We start from the raw sequence: 27,877 nt of genomic DNA on the forward strand, positions 1-27,877 counted from the left end.
TGAGAGTGCTCTGTAAATAAAACTTTGCCGTTTTTTGCTAACTTTATTCGTTGATTATCAAAAACGCAGCATTAATTTTAATTTTTTAACAAACAAAAAATCTATATCAATGACATTCCAAAAATTAAGTATTCCTAATGGACAATCAACATTAGCAGGACCAGTTCCGTACCAATCTTGGACCGTTACAATCAAAAAAATAATTCGGATTGTCATCAGTCGGTTTTTTATAAAAAAAATTTCAATCTTTTTTTAATTAAATAACAGAACATTTCATATCAAAGATAGGTCCTATTTTCTTCTTAATTAGCTCAAAATTATTTTATCTGGTTGATTGCTGGAAAGCTTATGGACGTTTTGACTTTTAAAATATTTGATTTTTTAAATAAAATGGCAATTGAACTTTGCCTCCATTTTCTCTTACTTTGGTCAACTTGTAGCTTAGTGTCAGCAATCAACGAGTGCTCCTTCTTTCTGGTGAATTCAAATTTAGTCTTTATTGCGGTCTTACGCCCTAAGTTATTGTGTTCTGGCATTGCTACTACTAGATTTTTTCTAATTTTTAGGTATTTGCCCATTTTTCATGTTTTCTAATTTTGTCAAATTATCACGTTATTGGCAGTTATATCACATTTTTCGCGTTCAAAATAACGCAAAATTGATGATATTTAAATTCTTAAAGATATAGATTTTGGTTCTTTACCGCTTCGACAATACTTTCTCGAAGAATTTGAATTTTTTTAAATTTGTTTTTAACTGTCGTTTTTACTTTCTTTTAAGTCGTATTTAATTTCCTGTACAATGACCCGGTTTGATCGGCTTTTCCTGGAAGAGTAGATGAGCCAATGTTCTGATATTAGAAGGTAGATAATGGCTTTCATGACTTTGAAAACAATTGTTTTCCAAAATGAAAAAAAAAACATTTCAACTTCGCAATTCTGTTCCTTTTGTTGTCTGTTTGTTACCTGGTCTCGTTAATTAAAGGTTAAAGATGACATTATTTCTGTCAGCGGAAGGTGTCAAAGGGGATTGGTGTCACAAAATCTAATGTTTTAAAGAATTCGTTATGATATGACTGGCTTCGACACAGGTTTTTCTCAAAAAAAAGTAAATTAATTTTTGATTTTTGTCATATTGGACGTTCTTTTTGTAGACGTAAGACATGTTCTGGATAATTGCAGGTCTTGAGGGCTTCCTTTGGAAGAATAAACGAACCCTTTCAATTTTTTCATTTTGCAATTTACGGCTTTCATTTTTTTCGGAAATAAATTGCATTGTTTTACATAATCTTGCTTTTTTCTTTTTGGTCTAATTGTTACGTAGTTTCATTAATGAGAGGTCACATAATACATTTCAAGGGAAGGTGTCAAAAGGGTTTGGTGTGGTCACAAAATCTAATGTTTTAAGAGAATTCGTTATGACTTTACTGGCTTCCACACGGGTTTTTCACAAAAAAAAAGTAAATGATTTTTTGATTTTAGTCATATTTGACGTTCTCTTTGTAGACGTAAGACATATTCTGGTTAAATGAAGGTCGCAAGTGCTTTCTTTGGAAGAATGGACGAACCTATTCAATTTTTTGATTTTGTAATGAATGGCTTTCATGTCTTTGGAAATAATTTTTTTTCGAAAGAAAACAAGTATTTTTTAATTTTTTTTTTGTCTAACTGTTGCTTATTTTCATTAATGAGCGCCCACATAATACATTATCGGTGTTCGACGAAGGTGCAATTGAACATATTTTGAGGGCCAAATTATGGCTTTACAGCTTCCAAAGCATTTTCTGGCAAGTTTTAATTGATTTTTAGTTTGTTGTCTATTTGTTTTTCTTATTGTAACTGCATAAAAAATTGAATACAAAGAGTTCTTAATTCCCTTCTATAGAAGCATTGCTAATTGTAAACCTATGGGATATTTTAGTTGATTCCTAATGGTTTTCATTACTTTGAAATTAATTGTTTTTTTTTAAATTCAGCGAATTTTCTAACTTTAAAGTTTCTGTTCTTTTTTGTCTAATTTTTACCAAGCTTTATTATGAACTGGTGAATAACCATATTTTTCTGGCGAATTACAAGTTATTTTGTTTATTTTCAGTTTTATCTGACGCTATTTTGACTTTGTTATTAAGTTTTGTTTTTTAAAACGGACATAAATTTTTTGATGTAGTTAATGTTTGTTGTTGTTCTTTGATTTTGCTGTTCGTCTTCTTTCACTTTCTTAATATCGGCATATCTCATCAATCTAATGCATCATTTTTTTTACTCCACTGAGTTATTTGCTTTGGAGGCTATATTTTCGTTCATAGACCAGTTTTTTTTTGAAAAATACTTTAATTTTTTGTGTTTTTCTATCTGTTCCTCATTTGGTAGACAATTATGCCAAAATTGTGGATGAGCGGGGTCGGAACCTTATGTGCGACCGCACATTACCGAGCCGCCTTGTTGGTATTGATACTAGCCCCGGTGTCGTCGCACTACAAAACAGGAGTTTGTTCAGCTCGAAAATGACATCAAAATAGTTCGCACTTTAACATTTTTTTTTGAAAATCATTTTGTCTCTAGTTTTTTCTCCTTTCAATCCCAATCTTGGTTATGGGAATCAACGGCGGCTATTTCCCGGCACTCTGGCGGGTATGTTTGGAAAGATGAATGAAAGCAATTGATTCGGGTCTTGTCGTTGATTATCTTTTTTAGTTTTTCTCGTCTGCGTTGAATGTGTTTAATTGATGTCATCTTTTAGTTTCATGACAATATGATGGTCCTGTTGTCGGTATAAAAATGAATGAGCTGACCTTTATTATTAACCGCGAAGCGACGGCTATTATTGGCCTTCTTTTGGTTATACATGTGAGCCTTTAATAAAAGGAAGTTTGTTTTTTTTTTGGTGTTTTTTTACTATCTTTTTGAGACTGCAGATCTACGATGCTCTTCTTGAGACTATTTTCTGACATATGTCCAAACTATAAAAAACAATTTAGTTGGTCAAAAAACCTTATTTTTTTTAACTGCTAATTTGTTTTCAAGGTTTTGACATATGGGTTGCGTAAATTTGTGGCGATTTTTTTTAGTTTTTGCCTCTATTTTCTGTTCTTTATGAGGTCTGATTACTAAGGTTGATTATTGAGAGGACAAAAGTAGGCATAAAAGAGACTTGAATTCGTTTTTGGTCGATATTGTATGGCTTAGACTCAATACATGGCTTCGATGATTTTAACAAATTTCGTTTGAGCATAGAAAATGTAAATAAATTAAGTAGTTAGGTTTAAAAGGTCGCACGAAATTGAATTCAGAATTTCACTTTTGTTTTTTAAAATCAAAATTTGGCATTGACCTTGATCAAATCGTTTTTCGTCTCTAGAAATTCATTGATTGTGATTTCGTTTTTGCTTTAAATGTAAATCCTTTTTCTTTGGTATAATTTTGTTCAGTTTTGTGAAAGCCTCGTGAAAAGGTCACTGCTATATATGTCTGTCCTAATTTGAAAATGCAAGTATTAAATCACAAAGCATAATCTACTCTTTTTTACTTTGACTTTTTCCTATAGCTACTTGATTTCATGTGGATGAGCAAAGTCGGAATATTGTGCGGACGCACACTACACCCCTTGTTAAGTTTGACTTGCGAAATTCTGCTGTGACACCTTTTCTTGCTACTCCACTTAGTAACACGCTCTATACAGGAAGTGTGCGCTATTTCATGATTTCAAACAGAATTTATTGTCAAATGAAAAAATGTATTTCTACGATTGCTTATAGACACGTGATGCGGATACTGTTGACCGTTGTAAGTGTTTTCATGTTGACATAATATTTTTTCACTACGTGGCTTGTTTTTACCTTTTATGGGCTTTAAAGTATTTGAATTCATACTTATGGATCCGTAGTTTTTTTTTAAAAAAAATCAAAGATCAATTCAAGTATTTTAAGGAACGTACAAAACATTATGAATGTACAATAACGTTTCAGGTGGTGTTGCATGTGCATCTTCAGCTAACTCTGGTTCCATGATGGTGACACGGGCAGACAGCACTTTGTATGACGTACAGTGCCAGTTGAATGGGTCGGGAGCTTCCGAACTGGTTGTCAATCTGGTCATCAACAGTTCCTCAAGCAGTCTCTTTCTCGAAACAGTACAATTGGGTATTGCACTATTGGAGGGAGGAAACGGAGTTATACAGGTAGGTGTACTGTAATTTACTACTTCTGCAACTTACTACCGGCTTTTAACCTTTTCGGAGTTTTCGTTTAGTGCTCGCTAGACTCACTGTAACTAATAAATTAATGTGGCGTGATAGCCGAGAGGTAAGGTGTGTGCCTCACACGCCAATGATTGAGAGTTCATGGTATTGCGTTTCTGATAGCGATTATCTTTAACAATCTTAAAGTTTGAAATCTTACTTGAAAACCAAAATAGTAAAAGCTGCACTTTATAAAAAAAGACCATTTGCATATCATTTTATTTTTTGCTTTTATGCACTCAATTTGAACTTTTAGAGCACTGAATTTATCTTGAGTAAAATAAATACACATCGGGGAAAAAAGGCTAGGACTGCATCAACGAGAGAGCCTTCTAAGGCTCGTGTGATGCTGCCCTGTAGAGTCATAATGCAATTTAACAAAAGCAAAATATATTTACAAAAGGCGGTTAGGCAAAACTTGAGTTAAATTCGATTTATTTAGCAGGGGCGTTTTCTTAGACGGAAAATAGAAATTTAGAAATATACACCATTTTTGTTCAGAACTCGATCTTGGCCATTCTGAAGAAGGAGGCGAATGGAGAGAAGTTCTTCAAAGTGTTCTATGACAAGATGAAGGAGGCGGAGGCTGAGATCAAGAGTCACTTCTCAATGTCAACTGGGGAGGTGTTCAACTCGCACAGTCAGAGACAGACTACCAGGAGTGGAAACACAGATGGGGCCACAAAGCTGAAGAAAGGTGGGGTTGGTTGCATGCCTTGCATGTGACAGTATTGATATCAAAACAGATAACTTAGGAAACAAATTGGAATGAGTTGAAATGCTCGAAAGAGGCTTAAATTTTATTAAAGCGTGTTGTTAATCAACACACGTACGTGACCTTTTCTGTCAGATAATATAGGAGTACGAGCGGAACTGCTTTCATTATATCAACTGTCCCATAAAACTATCCAGTAAAATTTTGTAAAGGAAATCAGTCGCAAAAAATTGTCGCGAGCACTTGTAAATTTAGCACTTAGGGTTTTCGTCACTTTTATAAATGGTTTTACTCGATTTGAAGGACATGCTCTCCATTAATAACTCGATACTTCGAAAATTAGTTGTCTGAAATATTTACTGAGCATATAGAAAAAAGCATTGAGAAAACGTTGTTCAATTTCATGAAAATGGTTTCTTCACCTTCCAATTTGTTTATATTCTCTTCATAATATAGTTACAAATTATTCAATTCATTGAATAGGCAGGAAAAATTGGGTTCATGGTAACAAACAGAATTATCAGAGTTTTGCTCGCTCAATTAAACATTAAGTAATTTAGGTTGAATTAAGTTGAAGTCTTTTGATAAACATTTCTAATAATTGCAGGGCAATAAGTTGCAGAGGATTTTTTGAGAAATGTTTTTCAACTTTTTGTTGGGTTCGTGGTTCTACCGCGTGATTTCGTTCTATGAAGAATGTGATTCAATTTGTTCATTGGCACGTTTCACGGAGAGAAGCGTTTAATTGCTATCAAATGAGAAGCAATTATTTTAAATGTGTGTGTCTTTTTAATGCAAATTTTTTGCTTGAACGTTTTTGCGGTTTTCTTCTGGAATAATCTTTGACTTCTCAAGTGACTTTTTCACGCACTTCTTGATCTATGCATGATCTCAATTGCTCACTCTGTAATAAAGTTTGTTGTTCAAATAAAGCCGATTCTTATCAAGTGGTTAATACCTCAGTCGAGGTGACGGAATCGGATTCAGGAGGTCGGGGTTCGAACCGTACCTTCGGTTGATGTTTTTGTACCCATGAAAAAAAATTATTCAGGCTACGGCCCCTGAATTCAATAGCCCCGCCTGTCATTCGAGAGCATTTTTCCGACGTTAGTGGGTTTACTTTAATATTAATAATTATCCTTTGGAATGAGATATGGCAGATCAGCACTGTCTGTATCATGCGTGTATTGGAAACCTTTAATATTATCAACACTATAGGCAGATTCTTAAACCCTAACGAAATGTTTCAAAATGCTTGGCGGCTTCACGATTTTCCGTTTTCGATTGTGAGCTCTGTTCAATTCTTGATAACGTTTTAGTAAAAACATATATAAAACAGATCTGTAAACTTTATTAATAGCCGCGAAGCGATAGCGGCTATTATTGGGGCATCGTGGTTTTTTTTAAATTTTTTAATTCGTCGTCTCCATCAATGATTTTTGCGACCATTGATTTTTTCAATTTCAGTGACTTCGAGTGCTTTGAAAAATTTGTTAAAATTTGTGACGTCATTTGTTCTGCTTTTACGTCAATTGCGTGACTAACTCAATAAAAAATTGACTTCTGAACCCGCTTAATGAACTTTAAATTTTACGAGCATTTACTGATTGAAGGTCAGTCGTGTGCATCTAAGTAGTGCCAAGCGTATATGCCCTAATCTTTGAGTATTAGAGTCTTGAGTTTTTGATTTCAAATATTAATTTTGAAAAAGCTCTGTTTGGTTTTTTTTCCTTATAAAACGTATGTATCTGATAAAATTGACAGGCCGAAGCTAACCCAGAAAATCTAGTGGTACATTAAAGGACTGTTGGGCAATATGTCTATCTTATTTCTCTAGTTGTTTCAATTCCATATTATATTGTTTGCTCAATCTGTTTTACTTGTATGTTCAGTAAAAATTTTGCTCAATTTTTTTTTCATGTTGTAAAGTGTCGGCCCATTATTACAACCAGATTTTTGTGAATATTGAGTACATATAAATTATTGTCGCTATGGTTAACACAATTTTGGATAGTCTGATCGGGAAGCAGTAAACACCGGTATTTTAATCGCTGTTAGCTGTCAAAGAATTATGTGCAAGGTGTCACTTTTTGTTAGGATTCGACGCTCCAGTGTTGAATTAAAAGCATGACAGTACAATCTAACCAAAACTGTGTAGAAAGATAGTCGCGTAAGTCTGTGATTCAAATATAATAGTTAAATTCGGATTAATTTAAATCCCAAGGTTTTTCAGCTTATTCCCTTGTTCTCATAGGCAAATGGCTGTTTTTAAACGTGTTTTTTTCCTGTTTGTCACACTACTGAGCACTTAGTTAAACATTTAGTCAGTTCAGCTTCGCTTAATAATAATTAAGTCTAATAGATGTAGTAATATTTAGCTTAGTGGTTAAGGAAGGACAGTCGCCTTTCGCTTTACTTAATTGTTCTCGTGATTGGGATTTTAGCGATCAATTGTGAAAATGATTGCATTACAATTGAAATTTTTCTGACCACGAGAGGAAAAATCCGATTTCATTATGGTCTTTCAACATTCACGCTATTTTATTGAGTTCTGTAAATAATTCTTCTGAAGTTTTTCACAGAGTTTTAACTTAAATGGAAATTTTTTCGCAACAAATTTTCGGTGCTGTTGAATGTTGGGATCCAAAATGACGTTGCAAAATGTTTCTCCAAGTTTTGGGTGGTGACTGGTATATCAGAAGATGTAATAGAACTTAAATGGTTGGGAATGATGGTTGGGGAATTCTGTTCCTTTTCCTCGGTTTTCTCTTTATAAACCTATTTGTTAGATTGGCTATCAATTGGTAATATTTTGCTACAAAATACTTGTTTTTTATGGTCTTTTTGCAAATATTTTTCGGAGTCGCAACTAAAAATAAATTTTACTAGATGCTATCAGTTTTTGTCAGTTTGTCTAATGGTATTTTTAATGTTATTGTTTAAAGATGCTAAATATTTAGGATGTTCAATAGGTCTCTGAAGATGGTCAATTCGCTACTTCGAGTCGTTTCCGGAATTCTTCTGGCTCTGTTCGTTAAGATGTGTTCACACAATTTCATGATTTTTGAAGTCAAATTAAAGTGATGATTTTGGTCACGCCAAAACAGGAAGTGGGGCGAGAACACGGTTTTCTGTAGTGGCCTTTTTTGTTCACATTCGGCATTTTGACATTGATTTTTTAAACTCTTTTTTCGATTTTTTAACTGATTGTTATCTAAATTATTTTCCGATCCATACATAGTTAATTCATTGACAAGGTCATTTTTTTGTTTAGTCAATGAAAATTCCTTGGATTGAGTCAGGGCTTGTCCTGCCACGTTTTTGCAATCCAAATTATTTAGGATTGTATTGGTGTGCTTCTTTTTTAAGCTCTGTTCACCTTGAGAACTCACGTCCTTGAGAACTCAAATTAGTGTGGTGACTTTAGTCAGGCTGAAGTAGTTGAGGGAGGGAAATATCGAGTAGGTCAGACATGTTTTTGTCAATCTACCTTTAATGTGGAGTGAGAAATTGATGTTTTAACAATTTTTCAGAGCGTATTTTTGACATTTCTCAATTTGACTTATTACAAACAAACAGCAAAATATTTGAATTTTGCACCCTTTTTCTTTTACTCAGGCATTATCACTTGCTGTCTGCTCATTTAATCGCACCAGGGACATGCTCCTAATAGAGATTAAATTGATTGATCTTTTTTTTTCAGTTTGAGGCTATTGATTTTTGACTTTGACACTAGCTGTTTTTTAAGAACTCTTGTCATTTTCTTTGAATTTTGAGTTACTGTAGATATTTTGTTTAGTCCCTTAGTTTCGTTAATGACGGATATCTTCAGTTGCTAAGTTATCAGATGCTTAGTCAACCGCCTTCATTTTGTAGCTATTGCTGTCTATGAACTATACGCTGTTCGTTTTCAAAAAATATTTGCAAGTTTTTGGGATTTGCATGTATTTGTTGTTCTTATTGTTTCTTATCATTTGTTATCAATAGTGAAAGGAAATCAAGGTTTGTAAGGCAGATCTATTTAATTGAAACTTTCAAGGTCGTAGCGATTTCTTTCGTTGACTTTGTGTTGTTAATTTTCAGAAACATAATTCAGTTCTTTTGTTCTTGGGAAAATTGATCTGTCTTTATTTAGTCTCGTTTATCACAGGTTTCCTTAGTTGCTATTGCGAAAAAGTGAATCGAATTTGTTGGTTGAGTTTATATCTTTGGTTTTCTAAATGTGACGCATTCTTTTCAACAAAATGAAGTTGATTTTTTAAACTTCCTTTTTTGTTGTTCTTGTGATCTTGTCACTCAGTCTCAAACAATACAGTTTTCATTGGCTTTGTTGTGCGGTGTACTTTTAGTTAATTTTGATGCAGTTTTTGGCTTAGTTTTTATTGACTGAGAAGCCGTTTGTTTCCGAATTGCTTATAGGAATTTGTGTTTCTTACCTTCATTTTAGGTTTTATATTTCTTTTTTCAGCCATTAGACCTGCTCAAATTTTTTTATGTTGTTAAAAGTTTTATGTTTTGCTCTGATTAAGCATTGTGGAATGTATTTGTGTTTATTTTTGTTTGAATCCATTGATTTTCGAAAATTGATTCCTTTCAATTCCAATAACTTTCTCTTTTTTTGCTTTGTCTGCCATTTTGTATTGTGTACTCATTCTAAAGATAATCAATATTTTAATTAAATGAATTTTTTTACTTATTTTATTGTTGCGTATCATTATTATAGCTATTATTATAGTTATTGTTGTGTTTCAACGCACTAGATCTTGGCAATAACAATTTTCAAATTGCTTCTAGTTTTTTGTTTAGTTTTTCGCATATATAGGGTCATGGAGTTTTGAGGCTGTTTCAGTTTCACATTGCTGTAAAAGTGTTACGTGTCAGGTTGGTTAATTAGTTAATTGAATTCGTTGGGTTGCAATTCAGGATCGTATTTTCAGGATCTTAACTTGGCTCACTCACTGTTTCAAGTGAATGGAAATTAAATTCTTTCAGGCGTTAAATTACGCGAGGTATTGATTTGGTCGATGTCAAAAAAGCAAAATCAAAAGAAACGGGATACGATAAAGTCCGCTCATTAAGTCAAAGTGTATTAGGTTATCAAAGTTCATTAGAGTTCACTAGCTAACATTAGTATTAAGCTTACTAGTTTTTTGTACTTCGAATTAACTATAATTAATAGACGCCCTCATCTTCTCAGCCGGATATTATAGCGCTCCTATTTTTTTACTTCGTCGAATAAACAAAAAGTTTCGCTTTACCTCATTTTGCCGCTTTTTCATCATTTTGCGTGATATCTTTTTGACTTCTCTAAGCTAGTTTCTCTCTTCTCTCATTCTGCTAAAAGTGATTTTGAACATCAGTTGCTCAGCAAAGCAATTCAAAATGAACAGAGTCAGTATAAAAAATTGAAGTCAGAAGTAGAAACGGGATAAACCCATAAAGCCCATTTTCAGATGCCCGCTATTTGAACGTCGTTCCTATAAGTCTTAGTTGCCATCTCTAATGCTTATTGGTATTGATAGTAGCCACTGTAGCCTCTCTCTAAGAAACAGAAGTACGTTATGTTCAACTACGAAATGCCATTAAAATAAATGTTCTTGTACAAAAATCTTTTTTTTTCAATATCTTCTATTCTTTGAATCCCAATCATGCTTATTGGAATCAACGGCGGCTATTTTCCGGCAATCTGCCGGGTATGTTTTTTTTGGAATTGATTTCATTTGACATTCGCTTTAAATGCCGTTTTGAAGTTTTGACTGATAATTGTTTTCTACGAATGTTATTTGGGTCTTAGTTTTGATGTAAACGATTTTGGCCTGTGAATTGTATTCTGTTTCTTTTGTCTTTTTGTTGATTAATTCGAAGTTTTTTCAACTCTTTTGCTGGTTTGTAGTTTTTTGTAATTTTTGGCCATTGAATTGTTTTATTGATTTTACTGTTAATTGCCCCGTGCATCTAGGTTCTGTTCATTGCAAAGGATGCAATATTTTTTTGCTACAAAGTTGTCTCTTTCTATGCACTTTTACAGAAAAAATTGATTACACAGTTTTTTCTCATGTTTCTCCTTTTCTTCAAAAATAGAGATTTCTGTGGGCTCATTTAGGCTTGGCTCTTTATTGGTAGTTCAATAACTAGTTTTGATTGCATGAAACATTGGTTTTGTTTGTGTTTGTGTTTGTACTACATTAAAATAAATGGAATTTTCCTACCTAATTGTTCATGTTAATTTGTTTTCGCAAATTTTCTTTTGTTCTTTTTTTGAGCCTGGTTTTCTCCTCATTGATGCTTTCTGCAAGAGATATTAGCTATTTGAAAAGCCAGTTCTTTTGAGGATACGACTTGTAGTCAATTCCGGAGTTTTTGTGGCTATGTTGTTTATGCAATTTTTTCGCTTGAATGTTTTGAGCTTTTGTTCGAGAACAATCTCCGGCTTCTCTGGTAACTTTTTCTCGCACTTGATTTTGAGTGATTAATAGCCGCCCTCATCTTCTCAGCCGGCTATTATAGCGCTCCTATTTTTTTTTTTTACTTCGTCGAATAAAAAAATGTTTCGCTTTACCTCATTTTGCCGCTTTTTCAACATTTTGCGTGAAATCTTTTTGACTTCTCTAGGCTAGTTTCTCTCTTCTCTCATTCTGCTAAAAGTGATTTTGAACATCAGTTGCTCAGCAAAGCAATTCAAAACAAACAGAGTCACTATAAAAAATTGAAGTCAGAAATAGAAATAGGATAAACCCATAAAGCCCAATTTTAGATGCTCGCTATTTGAACGTCGTTCCTATAAGTCTTAGTTACCTTCTCTAATGCTTATTGGTGGTGATATTAGCCCATGTAGCCTCTCTCTAAGAAACAGAAGTATGTTCAACTACGAAATGCCATCAAAATAAATCGGACTTAAAAAAATGTTTTTGTACGAAAATCTTTTTTTTCAATATCTTCTGTTATTTCAATACCAGTCATGCTTATTGGAATCAACGGCGGCTATTTTCCGGCAATCTGCCGGGTATGTTTTTAATTGCTCTCACTACAAAATAAAGTTTGTTGTTTAATCAAAACCGATTGTTGGAGATTCGATGACATGGCCCTGATAGCCGAGTGGTTAATACCTCTCGATGACGGGATCGGATTCAGGAGGCCGGGATTGGAATCCTACCGTCTGCTGATGTTATCGCACCCATAAAGAGAAATTTATCTAGGCTACAGCCCCTGAATTGATATGCGCCGCCTGTCATTCGAGATCAATTTTTCCGACCGTAGTCGGTTTGTTTTTTCAGATCATTGAGACCAGGAACTTTTTCAAAATTTAACTGAGTGAACAATTGGAATAGGATTTTAGTTTTGTTGAAGTAGTGATTGTTAAAGCTTTTGCATCGAGGAAGTTTTTCTTCTGGAATATTTGTGAAATATTTTGCAAAAGGAGGCTCTTGAAAAATCTATATTAGAAATCTAATATCTTATTGTTTGGAAACAAATCAACTGTCAAGGAATGGCTAAGAAAATCTTGGACTGATGTATGAAATTGAACGAGCTAAACTTCTGATATGATACAAAAATAACACAAGTGAAATCAATCTTGTAGAGTTAAGCCTCGATGTTGTAAACGCTCCAGCAAAGTAATTGAGCTCTATAGTTAGTTGATAGCACCAACTACACCTTCACTGCCAAACCCCCTCCCATCCCGGTCTGCTCTTATCTCCTTGGCTTCTGGTTTGGTAAAGCCGTTGGATAATTTTGATACAAGAGCTAGTTTGCTTTTACCTCGCTTCTGTTTTAACAAGTGGTTGACTTTGTGGTCAATGTTTAATTCGGTTTGTGATCATCTCAGAGGATAGATATCAGATCATAGTAATCGTAAATCGATAAAAATTCTGCTACTTTTCATCCAAACCGTGTTGAGCTTCATCGTAGGTGCTTAACCATAGACTGTTATTCCTGTTCAGCTACCTAGAAAGCAATCATCGCCATTATTAGTAGTGTAATAACATAGATAATAGTTAATTCTGCCAAGGGATTCAATTTCACAAGTCGCTAACAGAATTGCAATATTGCAATTTCTGTTGCGCGACTTCTGCTTTAAACTGGTACAAAATATTTTGTACTTTTTGTGGAGTTTGGAGAAAAAAAAATTATCCGCGAAAATGGTATCCCCGGGCAGTATATACTATTTTCTATGATATTCGCCCTCAATATATAACTGATTTTGTATTACGACATAGCTTCGAAGCAGCTTCTTATTGCGACACCGAAATTAAATTTATGCTAATCGTGTTGCGTTATAAAGGGCATGTTGGCAGTTCTTAAAATGACACTGGTAACGTCATGTAATACATAGTATATGATAGTTTTATATATACAGTACAATGTATCTTATAAGTCATCGTCAAACTTAGGCAAATTGAAATGTCTCGATTAGAGTCGTTTTTAATAACGCATTTATCTTACACGAGTACTATTTGATAAATAAGCGTGCTATATCAAAAATTATTATGACATGAAATATTTTGCATATATCGTAAAACTCAAATATCCTTTAGTACATCCTTTGACTACCTTATTTGCAAAAAAATTCAATGCTTCGTTGCAACCTAGAATTATTTCTTAAGTGCTTGTAACAGGTCACTATTAATTGCTGATGAAAACTGATTCAAGGCATCAGTCGACTAGGCTATTTAAGCCTTCTGATGTTCTCTCAAATTTAAGTGATGTTTTTGTATAAATAACAATAACATGTCCTTAGATTTGAAAACCGAATTTATTAAAGTCATGTGGAATCTATGCTACAATGCATCATGGAAGCATACATGGTTATTTTATGTGGTTTTCAAGATAGGTCCTCACGGTATTTGTTAGCAGAGTTGCTGAGGTGTGTATTGTTTTAGCCTGGAGCAACAGTAAGGACAATTACATATGCATATATAATACACAAATCATAATCTATAAACTCAGTAATTGGGTTCAATTCTCTCTTCGAACTGACTTAATAATGATTAAATGTAGTCTGGAAGTCTTCTCTGACTGCACTGACTTAAACCAGATAGCATCTTTTCCTCTACACCTGCCATATATAATCTCTCAACTTATTGCAACTGTTTATTGATGTTACGTGAATTGCATTCAATTTCTTGCCATTCACTCCAGCGGTGTGAAGTAGATGTCTGACACTAATAAAAATTTGCGGAAGTTTTTCCTTCAACTTGGAAGGGTGCGTTTGCTTTGGACTCGCATAGAATTTATCACGTTTTTTTCAAAGCTGATAAACGAATTGTGGAAGCCGATAATTTTTTTCGTCGTTTTCTGGTTGGGATATAGTCTCAAAATTTGAACAAAACTTTGCTTGTGTAATTGCTCCAGAACGAAGTTTGACGCAGATGTGGTCGTCTTGTTTCCTTTTTATGTCCAATTTTTTATTGCACAGTTTCCGAATTTTCGATTGACTTTTACATCCTTGACTTGAGCTTTGCGTGATTTAAATTGATCTTATTCACGATTTTAAGAAGCTGAACTCAATTGGAGGAAGTTTTCTCCTGAGAGTCCGTTGAAAATTGCACCGAAATAAATTCCATTTTTCGGTTCAAATCGTAGAAGCTCTCTATTATGAGCTCTAAGAGGCCATAAAATATCTTTCGTGAAGTTAATGCCCCCAGCTAAAGCACGCTGCATTCAAACTCTCCTATCCAGGGCAGATGAAACTTTTTAGGGCTTAAAGATTGGCTTCTGAAAGGTGTCCGGATAGGAAGAAAGCGGTTTAGAGATAATTAAAGATAATTTAGAGATAAAGGTAATAACATCATGATTTTTGGCTACTTTTCAACAAAATGGTTTTGTCCTCCAGTTTTTGACCATTTGTTGACATTTTTTGAATTGTTTGATTTTCCGGGGCCAGTGAAACTCCTCTAGGATTTGGTAATAGGTTGTTGCATTGTTTCTAGTGGCAATGCACAGGTTTTTAGAGTTATTAATATCGGGAATGTCAGCAACGTTACTATAAAGTTGGAAATTTAACTTTTTTCGATAATTTTTCGAAAATTTTTCTTTTTAATAGTCGCCCTCATCTTCTCAGCCGGCTATTATAGCGCTCCTATTTTTTTTTACTTCGTCGAACTTTTTTTCGCTTTACCATTTTGCCGCTTTTTCAGCATTTTGCGTGAAATCTTTTTGACTTCTTTAGGCTAGTTTCTCACTTCTCTCATTCTGCTAAAAGTGAATTTGAACATCAGCTGCTCAGCAAAGCAATTCAAAATGAACAGAGTGAGAATAAATTGAGGTCAGAAATAGAAACGGGATAAACCCATAAAGCCCAATTTTAGATGCCCGCTATTTGAACGTCCTTCCTATAAGTCTTAGTTACCATCTCTTATGCTTATTGGTATTGATAGTAGCCCCAGTAGTATCTCTCTAAGAAACAGAAGTATGTTCAACTACGAAATGCCATCAAAATAAATCGGACTTAAAAATGTTTGTGTACAAAAATCTTTTTTTTTCGATATCTTCTATTCTTTCAATCCCAATCATGCTTATTGGAATCAACGGCGGCTATTTTCCGGCAATCTGCCGGGTATGTTTTAGTTTTTCGTTCTTCATATTTTTTTGGGCTTGTAGATGAGACAATGGACAGATTCTAGTGACAAAAAAGTTTTAGTTGATTTTTATTTTGCGAAATTTGGCAGCTTTCAATTTAGAAAAATTTGTAATTTTTAATTTTTTTTAAAGTGGTTGTCATTTTTCTGTCTTTAGTGACCACTGATTCTCTTTCAAGCGTGTCCGCGGGTTAATGGGTGGGATGGGTTTTTTCCGTGTTTCTGTTTGACTGGCATTGTTCAATTGGTTTGCTCGTGTGTTGCAGTGCTTTTCAGTATTTCAGTCACGTCTTTTTGTATTTCAGAACTTCTCCTGCTGTTTTTCTTACAATTCAAAGAATTTGAATTGCACTGGAGGCTGTCTTTTTGGCATTTCTGTTCAGACATTTTTCTGATTTTTGAAGTCAAATTGGAGAAGTGATTTTGTTCACGTCGCAGCAGAAAGTGGAGCGAAAAAGCGAATGGTTTTCTGCGTATATTTACACCCCAATTTCAAAGTAGAGTGAGAAAACGGTGTTTGAAAAAATTCTCTCTCTTGATTTTGTTTTTTGTTCACATGCGGCAATATGACTTTGATTTTAATATTTTCAATTTTTGGTCAGATTTTTTTAAGTGATTTTGTATCCACTCTAGTACTAATCGTTTGTTTAGCCAATGAACATTCTTTGAATTATGTCAGGACATCTGTTGTTTTTTTACTTCGTCGAATGAAAATTTGTTTTGCTTTACCTCATTTTGCTGCTTTTTCGACATTTGGCGTGAAATCTTCTCGGCTAGTTTCTTTCTTCGCTCATTCTGCTCTGTGATTTTAAAGAGCAGATGCTCAGCAAAGCAATCTAAAACGAACGGAGACATTAATGAACGGAGACATTAAAAAGCCAAATCAAAAATAGAGACGGAATAGACCCATAAAGCCCCTTTTTGGTGGCCGTTAATTAAATTTTGTTCTTATTAATAGCCGCCGTCAGCCTCTCAAACGGCTATTTAGGCGCTCTCCTTTTAATTCGCTTTACATTTTGATCACCTTTTTCGTTTTACATAAGTCACGATTTTCACGTTTGACTTCTGACTTGTTTCACTCGCTTTTTATACTGAATGGATTTTGAATTCTTTTACGCATTGAATTATGCAATGTAGTGAATACAGTCAAGGTCAAGAGAGCAAAGTAAAAGAAACGAGATAAACCGATAAAGCCCGGTCTTAAAGTCATAGTGAATTACGTTATCAAAGTTCATTAGAGCGATTGCTAGCTGATATTAGTATTAAGCTTAATAACTTTCAGTTTAGAAGCTGAAGTAAGTATAGGTTTAGAATCTAACAAACTGCACACTGATTTAGAACAATTTTTGAAACTTTATGAAAAATTTTTGTCACTTTCAATCTCTTCTTTTTCTTTTTCTGTTGGAATCCCGATGTGCGTCAAGAGCGTCAACGACGATTTTTTTCCGGCAACCTGCCGGCTATGCTATGTTTTTGTTACCATCTCACCATCTCAATTGTTATTGGTATTGATACTAGCCGCCGTATCCTCTCATTAAGAAACAGGAGTATGCCTAACTACGAAATGAAATATAAACCTTTGCACTTTAAGACTGTTTGTTTAAAAGTCAATTTTCTTTTTCTGTTGCAATCCCAATGGGGTTATGTGAATCAACGGCGGCTATTTTTCGGCAATCTGCCGGGTACGTTTTCATTTTTCACAGGGGACTTCTGATTTCTTTATCCCGAGTTTCAAATAAATGGATTTCGGTTTACGTATCGCTATTGTAGTAAATTTGTCAAGGCAAGAAAAGCGGGATGAAAAAGTGAGCCAGTAAATCATTGGACCGAACGTAAATTGGTTTTTGGTCAATTTTAAGCTTTATAGTCTCTGGATTGATAAATAAATTCAACCAAATCATCAAATCCAACCAAAGTTGCTCACTAGTACTGCTATGTTTTGTTCATTGATATTTCTCTGTCATCATGTATTTTTGTTTGACACAAGTCATTTTAAAGTCCTACTTCTGAATTACCTCTCACTATTTTCCGGCAATCTCTCAGTTGTTTCTTAATTAATTTGAGTTTCTCAGAATTTTATAGTGCACGGCTCGATTGAGTTTTTTCGGAGAAGAAATAAATAACTATTGTCAGCTTTGATTTTTAATTTCGTGTGCAATTTTGAAACAGTTTCCGAATATAATTGTTTAGATAGTGTGCCAAATTTTTTTGTATTTCTTGTTTTGTGTTATATAAATGGCATTAGTTACGTTTGTTGACTTCTGAAAGTGCTATTTTCAAATGATTTTTTTAATGGCTTTCATGTCAATGGATATGTTATAGACCAGGTTAGATATGACTACGGCGGACTTTTTTTGAGTTTTTTGTTTTGCGTGATCTAATTTTCTCGCAACAGCTGAACTGTTAAAAGTCGCCAAATATAAAATCGCCAAAATTGTAGTATTTTTTCACACTTTGTTTAGTGCTATATAATAATCGCTAATAAAGTCATTTGGAGCCCTCTTGAGTGAACTGTGTTATTTTACAAATGTATTTTTTAGAATAAGTTAAATACTGCAATTTTTTGTTTTTTAATTTTTGTTCTCTTTGACGGTTTGCGAGTTATAAAATTTTTAAATCTCTTGATCTTGATTAAATATTCATGGATAGATTCTAGCAAGACAATGTTGGCTTTATAACAAGTGACATTTTTTGGAACTTTAGAAATTTCAGAAGCATCTTTTTAGCATTCTTGAGTTTTTGATAAGAAATATACATTTTAAAATGCTGCCTTAACATCAAAAGTATCTATAATTTAGATATTGTTTTTGATATTTTTTTTCTAAATTTCTGACGATGCTTTTTTTGCTTCAAAGGTTAGTTGGTATGCTGGACGGGATTTGTTTTTTTCGTTTTTTTCAATTATGCTGTAGATTTTTTGAATATTTTGCTTGTAGACTGCGTTTATTTCTTAAGTGCCCAAACAGGTTGCTGCTTACCTATAGGATAGGTATTTTATAGCATTTGTCTGGAAGATTTTGTTCTAGAAGTTAGTCGTACTCACTAAAATGGACTTTTGAGCTTCGTTAATTCGGAGATTAAAAGCCCTCCTTGGAGATCAATCTGTTCATTCAAGCGTTTTAATTTTTGAGATTCATTTTGAAAAGGAGATTGTTGTTGAAAAGAACTATTTTTTTAGAATGAAAATAGCTGTAAATATTTTAGTGTTAACGATATGCGTTAAAAAGGTTCTTAACAATTTGAAAAACAGTATTTAGTGCTGGCTTGCCTATTTGCTGAAATTTCTTTTTCAGCGTTTGTCGTATTGTTTTAATGGCTTGCGATGAAAGTTGTAATTTCCTTACAAATTTTAATCGATATTGGAAATTTTGGTAACATTTCATCATTTTTTGTTTTTTGATTTCTTATTTGGAAGGTGTTCCTACTTAAATGTTAGCGAATTAAGCCATTTTTCATAGTATCTACACTTTAGATGACATTTTTCTGAGTTTGTGAAAAAGTTTTTTTTGTTTGGCTACTAAAGGTTAGTTGTTTTGCTGGACAAGACTTGTCCTGCTATGTTTTAAATTGATATTTCGCGTTGATTATGTTTTTTTAAACACGACACGTTTTTATTTTTCTACTTCTGAAATGTGAAATAAGCAGGTTTTTACAACACAAAACTGAGTTTGGACAATATTGCAATGATTTTAAGCACTCTTTTAATATTTTTTTCTGATTTTTTTTTATTTTTCGAATATTATTGCCTCGGTTTCTTTCCTAATTGTCCAAACAGGTGGCTGCTGACCTCTGGCATATTTATTTTGTAGCAATTGACAGAAAGATTTTGTTCTGAAGAAATTGGTATAATTTTGATGAAATTTTAGTAACATCTGGAATCAATTTGATAGAGTAAAATGACTTCTGAAATTTTTCTCTTTGACGTAATGGAAGGAAATTTTGAATATCTGGAATTCTTGAATAATTTCTTATTGGTAAATTTTAACGAGAAAATGTTGGTTTGTAAGACACATGACTCACTGTTTTCGGAAGTTTAAACACTTTAGAAGTTTAATTGATTACTTCAAGTTGAATTTGTTTTTTTAAATGTTTCTGCTTGTACCTTTTATGTCAATCAAGGTTTCTTTAAGCTATCAAGTTTCATCTCTCAGCTTCTTGAGTTTTGATGAGAATTATACATTTTCAATGCCCTAACATCAAAAGTATCTACAATTCAGATGTATTTTCAATATTGTTTTCTAATTTTGTGAAAATATTTTCCTGTGTTGCTACTAACGGTTAGCTGGTGTGCTTTTTAGGGATTGTACTGTTGTTTTTTGTTCATTGATGGTTCCCTGTGATCGTGTATTTTTGTTTGACACGATTCATTTTAACTTTCTACTTCTGAAATACCTAATTTTTGTCCGGCAATCTCTCGGTTGTTTCTTCATTAATTTAAGTTTCTTAAGCTGTTGATTCTGGTCAGATTTTTAGATTGCACGGCTCAATTGTTAAGAGTTTTGTGCTACGAAGTGATCATTAACTAATGTCAGCTTTGATGTTTAATTTCTTATGCAATTTTGAAACAGTTTTTGAATATTATTGTTTAGTGTGCCAAATTTTTTGTGTTTCTTGTTTTGTGTTAAAGAAATGGCATCAATTACGTTTTTTGACTTAGTGCTATTCTTAAATGCTTCTTTTAAGGCTTTCAAATCAAAGGATATGTTATAGACCAAGTTGGATATGACTACGGAGGACTTGTTTTTTTCTCGTTGCGTTTATTATTTTCGGTGTTTCTGTCAGGACGTTGTATCGCACTTTCGGTACTATCAGTCAGAAATAACTCATCTAATAGAGATGAAATGAGTCGACCGCGGTATTATCAATAGATGCTATCTCATGTGTTTTGTATAGATCTCCATTTTCTCATAGTTTACTTGTGTACGTTAAAAAATTTTGTCGGCCTTAAAGATTCGTAGCAAAATTGTGTGGAGACGACTTGACTCACTCTAAAAGGTCCTTTTTTTTATCAGACCACTTGTGCTGCTGATTAATTTTTGAGGCTATTTGTGCACTTTTGGCATGGATATCGAGAGAAGCCGTTTTCTGGGAACGGTCAGTTTGTCCTTAGAGCTAATTGTTATTGAGATGACAATGTCACGAATAGTTTGGCAAGAATTATTGATTTGCTAACTAAGTGAGGATAATAGTTTCAAGTTTTTTGCAATTACATTGATATCTGTTGACATTAACTACTCAAACGGCCATTATTTAGGCACTCTTCTTCTATCCAAAAAATGTTGATGGTTTGAACGCTGGATTCTTTAAAGATGTGTTTACATTTTTAGATGACTTCTGAGTTTTCGGAAAAGCTGCCCCAAGGGCATTAAATTGAAATGAACTCCATGAGCTAAAGTTTGCTAAAGTTAAAGCAAGTTCCTAAATATATGGGGAATAGATGTTTTGAGCCCAAGGTAAGGCGTTTAGTTGTTCTCGAACGAATTTTGAAGCATTTATTGTAAACGTGTTATCTTTTTGGTGCTTGACTGTTTTGACTTCTCGATTGACTTTTACGCCCTTGAGTTTTTTGTTTTGCATGATGTAATTTTCTCTCATTCACAACAGCTGAACCCAAGTGGCGGAATTTCACTGCAAAAAGTCGCCAAATAAAAAGTCCGCCAAAATTGTTTATTTTTACACTTTGTTCAGTGCTATATAATAATCTCTAATAAAGTCATTTGAAGCCCTCTTGAGTTAACTGTGTTATTTTACAAATGTATTTTTTAGAATAAGTTAAATACTGCAATTTTTTGTTTTTTAAGTTTTTGTTCTCTTTGACGTTTTGCGAGTTATAAAATTTTGAAATCTCTTGAGATCTTGACTAAATGTTCATGGATAGATTGTAGCCAGACAATGTTGGTTTATGACAAATGACATTTTTCGGAACTTTAAACATTTCAGAAGTTTAATTGATTACTGCAAGTTGATTTTGTATTTCTGGTTGTGCCTTTTATGTCAGTCAAGGTTACTTTTAGGTATCAAGTTTCATCTTTTCAGCATTCTTGAATTTTTGATGAGAAATATACAATTTCAATGCTGCCTTAACATCAAAAGTATCTACAATTTAGATATTCTAAATTTCTGACGAAGTTTTTATCTGCTTCAAAGGTCAATTGGTATGCTGGACAGGATTTTTTAAAACTTTTTTTGAATTACGCTTTAGATTTTCTATTTTTGAATATTTTGGTTGTTGCCTGCGTTTCTTTCTTAAGTGCCCAAACAGGTTGCTGCTTACCTATGGGATAGGTATTTTATAGCATTTGTCTGGAAGATTTTTGTTCTAAAGAAATAGGTAGAATTTTGATGAATTTTTAGAAATATCTAGAATAAATATTTAGAAGTTTAATTGGTTACTTCAGGTTAGTTTGTTTTTTTTGTTTGTGCTGGTCCCTTTTATGTCAGGGAAGGTCTCTTTTAGCTAACAAGATTTGTCTTTTAGCATTCTTGAGTTTTTGATGAGAATTATGAATTTTCAAGGCATGCCTTAACATCAAAAGTATCTAAAATTTAGATGCCATTTTTGATATGTTTTTCTGAGTTTGTGAAAATGTTTTTTCTGTTTGGCTACTAAAGGTTAGTTGGTTTGCTGGACAGGACTTGTCCTGCTATGTTTTTAATTGATATTTCGCTCTGATTATGTATTTTTAAATAAGACGCGTTTTTAACTTTCTACTTCTGAAATGTGCAATAAGTGGGTTTTAACAACACAAAACTGCGTTTGGACAATAATGCAATGATTTTCAGCGCTTTTGAATAATTTTTCGATTTTTTAATGTTATTGCCTCGGTTGCTTTCCTAATTGTCCAAACAGGTTGTTGCTGACCTGTGCATAGATATTTTGTAGCATTTGACTGGAAGATTTTGTTCTGAAGAAATTGGTATAATTTTTATGAAGTTTTGAGAACACTGGAATCAATGTGGTAATAGAATAAAATGAATTCTTAAGTCTTTCTCTTTGACGTTTTGCAGGTTAGGAAGTTTTGAATATCTTTTGCCTATTTCTGCTTGTACCTTTAATGTCAGTCACGGTTTATTTAAGCTATCAAGTTTCATCTCTCAGCTTCTTGAGTTTTGATGAGAATTATAAATTTTCAATACCTTAACATCAAAAGTATCTACAATTTAGATGTTTTCGATATTTTTTAATTTTGTGAAAATATTTTCCTGTGTTGCTACTAACGGTTAGCTGGTGTGCTTTTTAAGAATTGTACTGCTGTGTTTTGTTCATTGATATTTCCCTGTGATCATTTTAATTTCCTACTTTTGAAAGTTTTCCAGCAATCTCTCAGTTGTTTCTTTATTAATTTGAGTTCCTCAAATCGTTGATGCTGGTCAGAATTTTAGAGTGCACGGCTCAATTGAGTTTTTTCGGAGAAGTAGTCAATAACTAGTCAGCTTTGATTTTTATTTTCGTATGCAATTTTAAAACAGTTTTCGAATAATTATTTAGTCTGCCAAATTTTTGGCTTTTCTCTTTTGTGTTAATTAAATGGCCTTAATTACGTTTGTTGACTTATTGCTAATCTTAAATGATTTTTCAAAGCTTTCATGTCAAAGAATATATTATAGACCAAGTTAGATATGACTACGGCGTACGTTTTTGTTCCGACCCTCTCTTGAGGGGGGAGGAACTATATACTCAACTGGTTCTTTTTTGTTCAGTCAATTTTTGGCCGATCGATATATTCATCGTAGAGAGTTGAGACTGGTATCACTAGAAAGCTTGTCCAGCTTAGAATATGGAATTAAAAAGGTTTTTTTATTTTCGTTTTTGACAGGGAGATATCGAGGTTTAAACTTTCGAGAAAATAGAGTGAATTCCGTTGATTGCATTCACCTTTTTTCGGAATTTTTGACTAAATTTTTGCCAATTTTGATAAAATTTAATAAAATTTTTCATGAGAATGTTGTTGATTTTACGTTTAAAGACAAAGTACATTTTCGGCTATTTTCATTGATTTTTTTTTTGTCACAAATTCTGGCTAAAAATTTCACAAAATTCAGACTTTTTCTTCAAAAACAGCACGAAATAAGTTTCTATAGTCCACTCTGGTTAAATTTGCAGGAAGTGCACACGCAAACACCACTAACACAATCTTTGTACACTGAAAAGGCAGCTAATTCCACTTCAACTTCCGTTGAGAGTGCTCTGTAAAAAAAACTTTGCCGTTTTTTGCTAACTTTATTCGTTGATTATCAAAACCGCAGCATTTACTTTTGATTTTTTAAGAAACAAAAAATCTATATCAATGACATTGCAAAAATTAAGTATTCCTAATGGACAATTAACATTAGCAGGACTAGTTCCGTACCAATCTTGGACCGTTACAATCCAAAAATAATTCGGATTGTCATCAGTCGGTTTTTTATTTAAAAAAAAATCGATCTTTTTTATATTAATTGAATAAAAAATACATTTCAAATCGAAGCTCACTAGTGATAGGTCCTATTGGCTTCGTAATTAGCTCGAGATTAATTTATCTAGTTTGTTGCTTGAAAGCTTATGGTTGTTTTAACTTTTAAAATATTTGATTTTTAAATAAAAAATGGCTTATTGAAATTTGCCTCCATTTTTCTCTTACTTTGGTCAACTTGTAGCTTATTGTCAGCAATCAACGAGTGCTCCTTCTTTCTGCTGAATTCAATATTAGTATTTATTGCGGCTTTACGCCTTAAGTTATGGTGTTCCGGCTTTGATACTACTAGATTTCACAATTTTTTTAATTTTTAGGTATTTGCCCATTTTTCATGTTTTCTAATTTTGTCAAATTATCATGTTATTGTCAGTTCATAAATCACATTTTCCCGTTCAAAATAACGCACAATTGATAATATTTAAATCCGTAAAGATATAGATTGTGGTTCTTTACCGCTTCGACAATACTTTCTCAAAGAATTTAATTGAATTTTATAATTTTGTCTGTCGTTTTTACTTTGTCTTTTTAGTCGTATTTAATTTCCTGTGCAATGACTCGGTTTGATTGGCTTTTCCTGGAAGAGTAGATGAGCCGATGTTCTGATATTAGAAAATAGATAATGGCTTTCATGACTTTGAAAACAATTGTTTTACAAAATGAAAAAAAAACATTTCAACTTCGCAATTTTGTTCGTTTTATTGTCTGTTTGTTACCTGGTCTCGTTAATTAAAGGTTAAAGATGACATTATTTTTGTCAAGGGAAGGTTTCAAAATGGATTGGTGTCACAAAATCTAATGTTTTTAAAGAATTCGTTATGAATTTACTGGCTTCGACACGGGTTTTTCACAAAAAGTAAACTAATTTTTGATTTTTGTCATGTTTGACGTTCTTTTTGTAGACGTAAGACATGTTCTGGATAATTGCAGGTCCTGAGGGCTTCCGTTGGAAGAATAAACGAACTTATTCAATTTTTCATTTTGTAACTAATGGCTTTCATGTCTTTGGAAATAAACTTTTTTCGATAAAAACAAGTTTTACATAATCTTGCTTTTTTCTCTTCGGTCTTATTGTTACCTAGTTTCATAAATGAGAAGTCACATAATACAATTCAAGGGAAGGTGTCAAAAGGGATTAGTGTCACAAAAGCTAATGTTTTAGGAGAATTCGTTATGACTTTACTGGCTTCCACACGGGTTTTTCACAAAAAAAGTAAATGAATTTTTTGATTTTTTGTCATATTTGACGTTCTTTTTGTAGGCGTAAGACATATTCTGGATAATTGCAGGTCTCACGGACTTCTTTTGGAAGAATGGATAAAGCTATTCAACTTTTTCATTTTGTAATTAATGGCTTTCATGTCTTTGGAAATAAATTTTTTTCGAAAGAAAACAAGAATTACATAATTTTGCTTTTTTTCCTTTTGTCTAACTGTTGCTTATTTTCATTAATGAGCGGCCACAAAATACATTATCGGTGTTCGACGAAGGTGCAATCGAACATATTTTGGGGGCCAAAGTATGGCTTTACGGCTTCCAAAGCATTTTCTGGCAAGTTTTAATTGATTTTTAGTTTGTTGTCTATTTGTTGTTCTTTTTGTAACTGCATAAAAAATTGAATACCAAGAGTTCTTAATTCCCTTCTATAGAATCATTGGTAATTGGAAACCTATGGGATATTTTGGTTGATTCCTAATGGTTTTCATTACTTTGAAATTAGTTGTTTTTAAAATTAGCGAATTTTCTAGCTTTAAAGTTTCTGTTCTTTTTTGTCTAATTGTTAACAAGCTTTATTAGGAACTGGTGAATAACCATTGTTTTCTGGTGAATTAGAATTTATTTTGTTTACAGTTTTATCTAACGCTATTTTGACTTTGTTATTAAGTTTTGTTTTTTAAAACGGACATAAATTTTTTGATGTAATTAATGTTTGTTGTTGTTGTTTGATTTTGCCGTTCGTCTTCGCTCGCTTTCTTAATATCGGCATATCTCATCAATCTAATGCATTATTTTTTTTCTCCACTGAGTTATTTGCTTTGGAGGCTATCTTTTCGCTCATATACCAGTTTTTTTTTTTAAAAATACTTGAATTTTTTGTGTTTTTCACAAAAAAAGTAAATTAATTTTTGATTTTTGTCATGTTTGACGTTCTTTTTGTAGACGTAAGACATGTTCTGGATAATTGCAGGTCTCGAGGGCTTCCTCTGGAAGAATAAACGAACTTATTCAATTTTTCATTTTGTAACTAATGGCTTTCATGTCTTTGGAAATAAACTTTTTTCGATAAAAACAAGTTTTACATAATCTTGCTTTTTCTTTTCGGTCTTATTGTTACCTAGTTTCATTAATGACAGGTCACATAATACAATTCAGGGGAAGGTGTCAAAAGGGATTAGTGTCACAAAAGCTAATGTTTTAGGAGAGTTCGTTATGACTTTACTGGCTTCCACACGGGTTTTTCACAAAAAAAGTAAATGAATTTTTTGATTTTTTGTCATATTTGACGTTCTTTTTGTAGGCGTAAGACATTCTGGATAATTGCAGGTCTCACGGACTTCTTTTGGAAGAATGGACAAAGCTATTCAACTTTTTCATTTTGTAATTAATGGCTTTCATGTCTTTGGAAATAAATTTTTTTCGAAAGAAAACAAGAATTACATAATTTTGCTTTTTTTCCTTTTGTCTAACTGTTGCTTATTTTCATTAATGAGCGGCCACATAATACATTATCGGTGTTCGACGAAGGTGCAATCGAACATATTTTGGGGGCCAAAGTATGGCTTTACGGCTTCCAAAGCATTTTCTGGCAAGTTTTAATTGATTTTTAGTTTGTTGTCTATTTGTTGTTCTTTTTGTAACTGCATAAAAAATTGGATACCAAGAGTTCTTAATTCCCTTCTATAGAATCATTGGTAATTGTAAACTTATGGGATATTTTAGTTGATTCCTAATGGTTTTCATTACGTTGAAATTAGTTGTTTTTTTTTAAATTCAGCGAATTTTCTAGCTTTAAAGTTTCTGTTCTTTTTTGTCTAATTGTTACCAAGCTTTATTATGAACTGGTGAATAACCATTGTTTTCTGGTGAATTAGAATTTATTTTGTTTACAGTTTTATCTGACGCTATTTTGACTTTGTTATTAAGTTTTGTTTTTTAAAACGGACATAAATTTTTTGATGTAATTAATGTTTGTTGTTGTTGTTTGATTTTGCCGTTCGTCTTCGCTCGCTTTCTTAATATCGGCATATCTCATCAATCTAATGCATTATTTTTTTTCTCCACTGAGTTATTTGCTTTGGAGGCTATCTTTTCGCTCATATACCAGTTTTTTTTTTTAAAAAATACTTGAATTTTTTGTGTTTTTCACAAAAAAAGTAAATTAATTTTTGATTTTTGTCATGTTTGACGTTCTTTTTGTAGACGTAAGACATGTTCTGGATAATTGCAGGTCTCGAGGGCTTCCTCTGGAAGAATAAACGAACTTATTCAATTTTTCATTTTGTAACTAATGGCTTTCATGTCTTTGGAAATAAACTTTTTTCGATAAAAACAAGTTTTACATAATCTTGCTTTTTCTTTTCGGTCTTATTGTTACCTAGTTTCATTAATGACAGGTCACATAATACAATTCAGGGGAAGGTGTCAAAAGGGATTAGTGTCACAAAAGCTAATGTTTTAGGAGAGTTCGTTATGACTTTACTGGCTTCCACACGGGTTTTTCACAAAAAAAGTAAATGAATTTTTTGATTTTTTGTCATATTTGACGTTCTTTTTGTAGGCGTAAGACATTCTGGATAATTGCAGGTCTCACGGACTTCTTTTGGAAGAATGGACAAAGCTATTCAACTTTTTCATTTTGTAATTAATGGCTTTCATGTCTTTGGAAATAAATTTTT

At 32.9% G+C, this 27,877-nt stretch overlaps 1 protein-coding gene across 19 annotated transcripts in view; it reads left to right on the forward strand.

The window, feature by feature from the left end:
• The window catches only part of LOC142342608 (inositol 1,4,5-trisphosphate receptor-like), a 175,066-nt gene that overhangs the window by 106,681 nt on the left and 40,508 nt on the right, over positions 1 to 27,877 (forward strand). For 16 of the 19 annotated variants that reach the window (XM_075394000.1, XM_075394013.1, XM_075394006.1 and 13 more), the window contains 3 exons: positions 3,965 to 4,176; positions 4,738 to 4,933; positions 13,831 to 13,842. In XM_075394000.1, coding sequence (XP_075250115.1) covers positions 3,965 to 4,176; positions 4,738 to 4,933; positions 13,831 to 13,842 — 420 coding nt within the window. The remainder of the gene's footprint in view (positions 1 to 3,964; positions 4,177 to 4,737; positions 4,934 to 13,830; positions 13,843 to 27,877) is intronic. The other 3 variants (XM_075394001.1, XM_075394008.1, XM_075394010.1) reach the window with 1 other exon arrangement.

Source organism: Convolutriloba macropyga, chromosome 7 (assembly GCF_964194025.1).
Source record: "Convolutriloba macropyga chromosome 7, txConMacr16.3, whole genome shotgun sequence".
Lineage (NCBI taxonomy): Eukaryota > Metazoa > Xenacoelomorpha > Acoela > Convolutidae > Convolutriloba > Convolutriloba macropyga.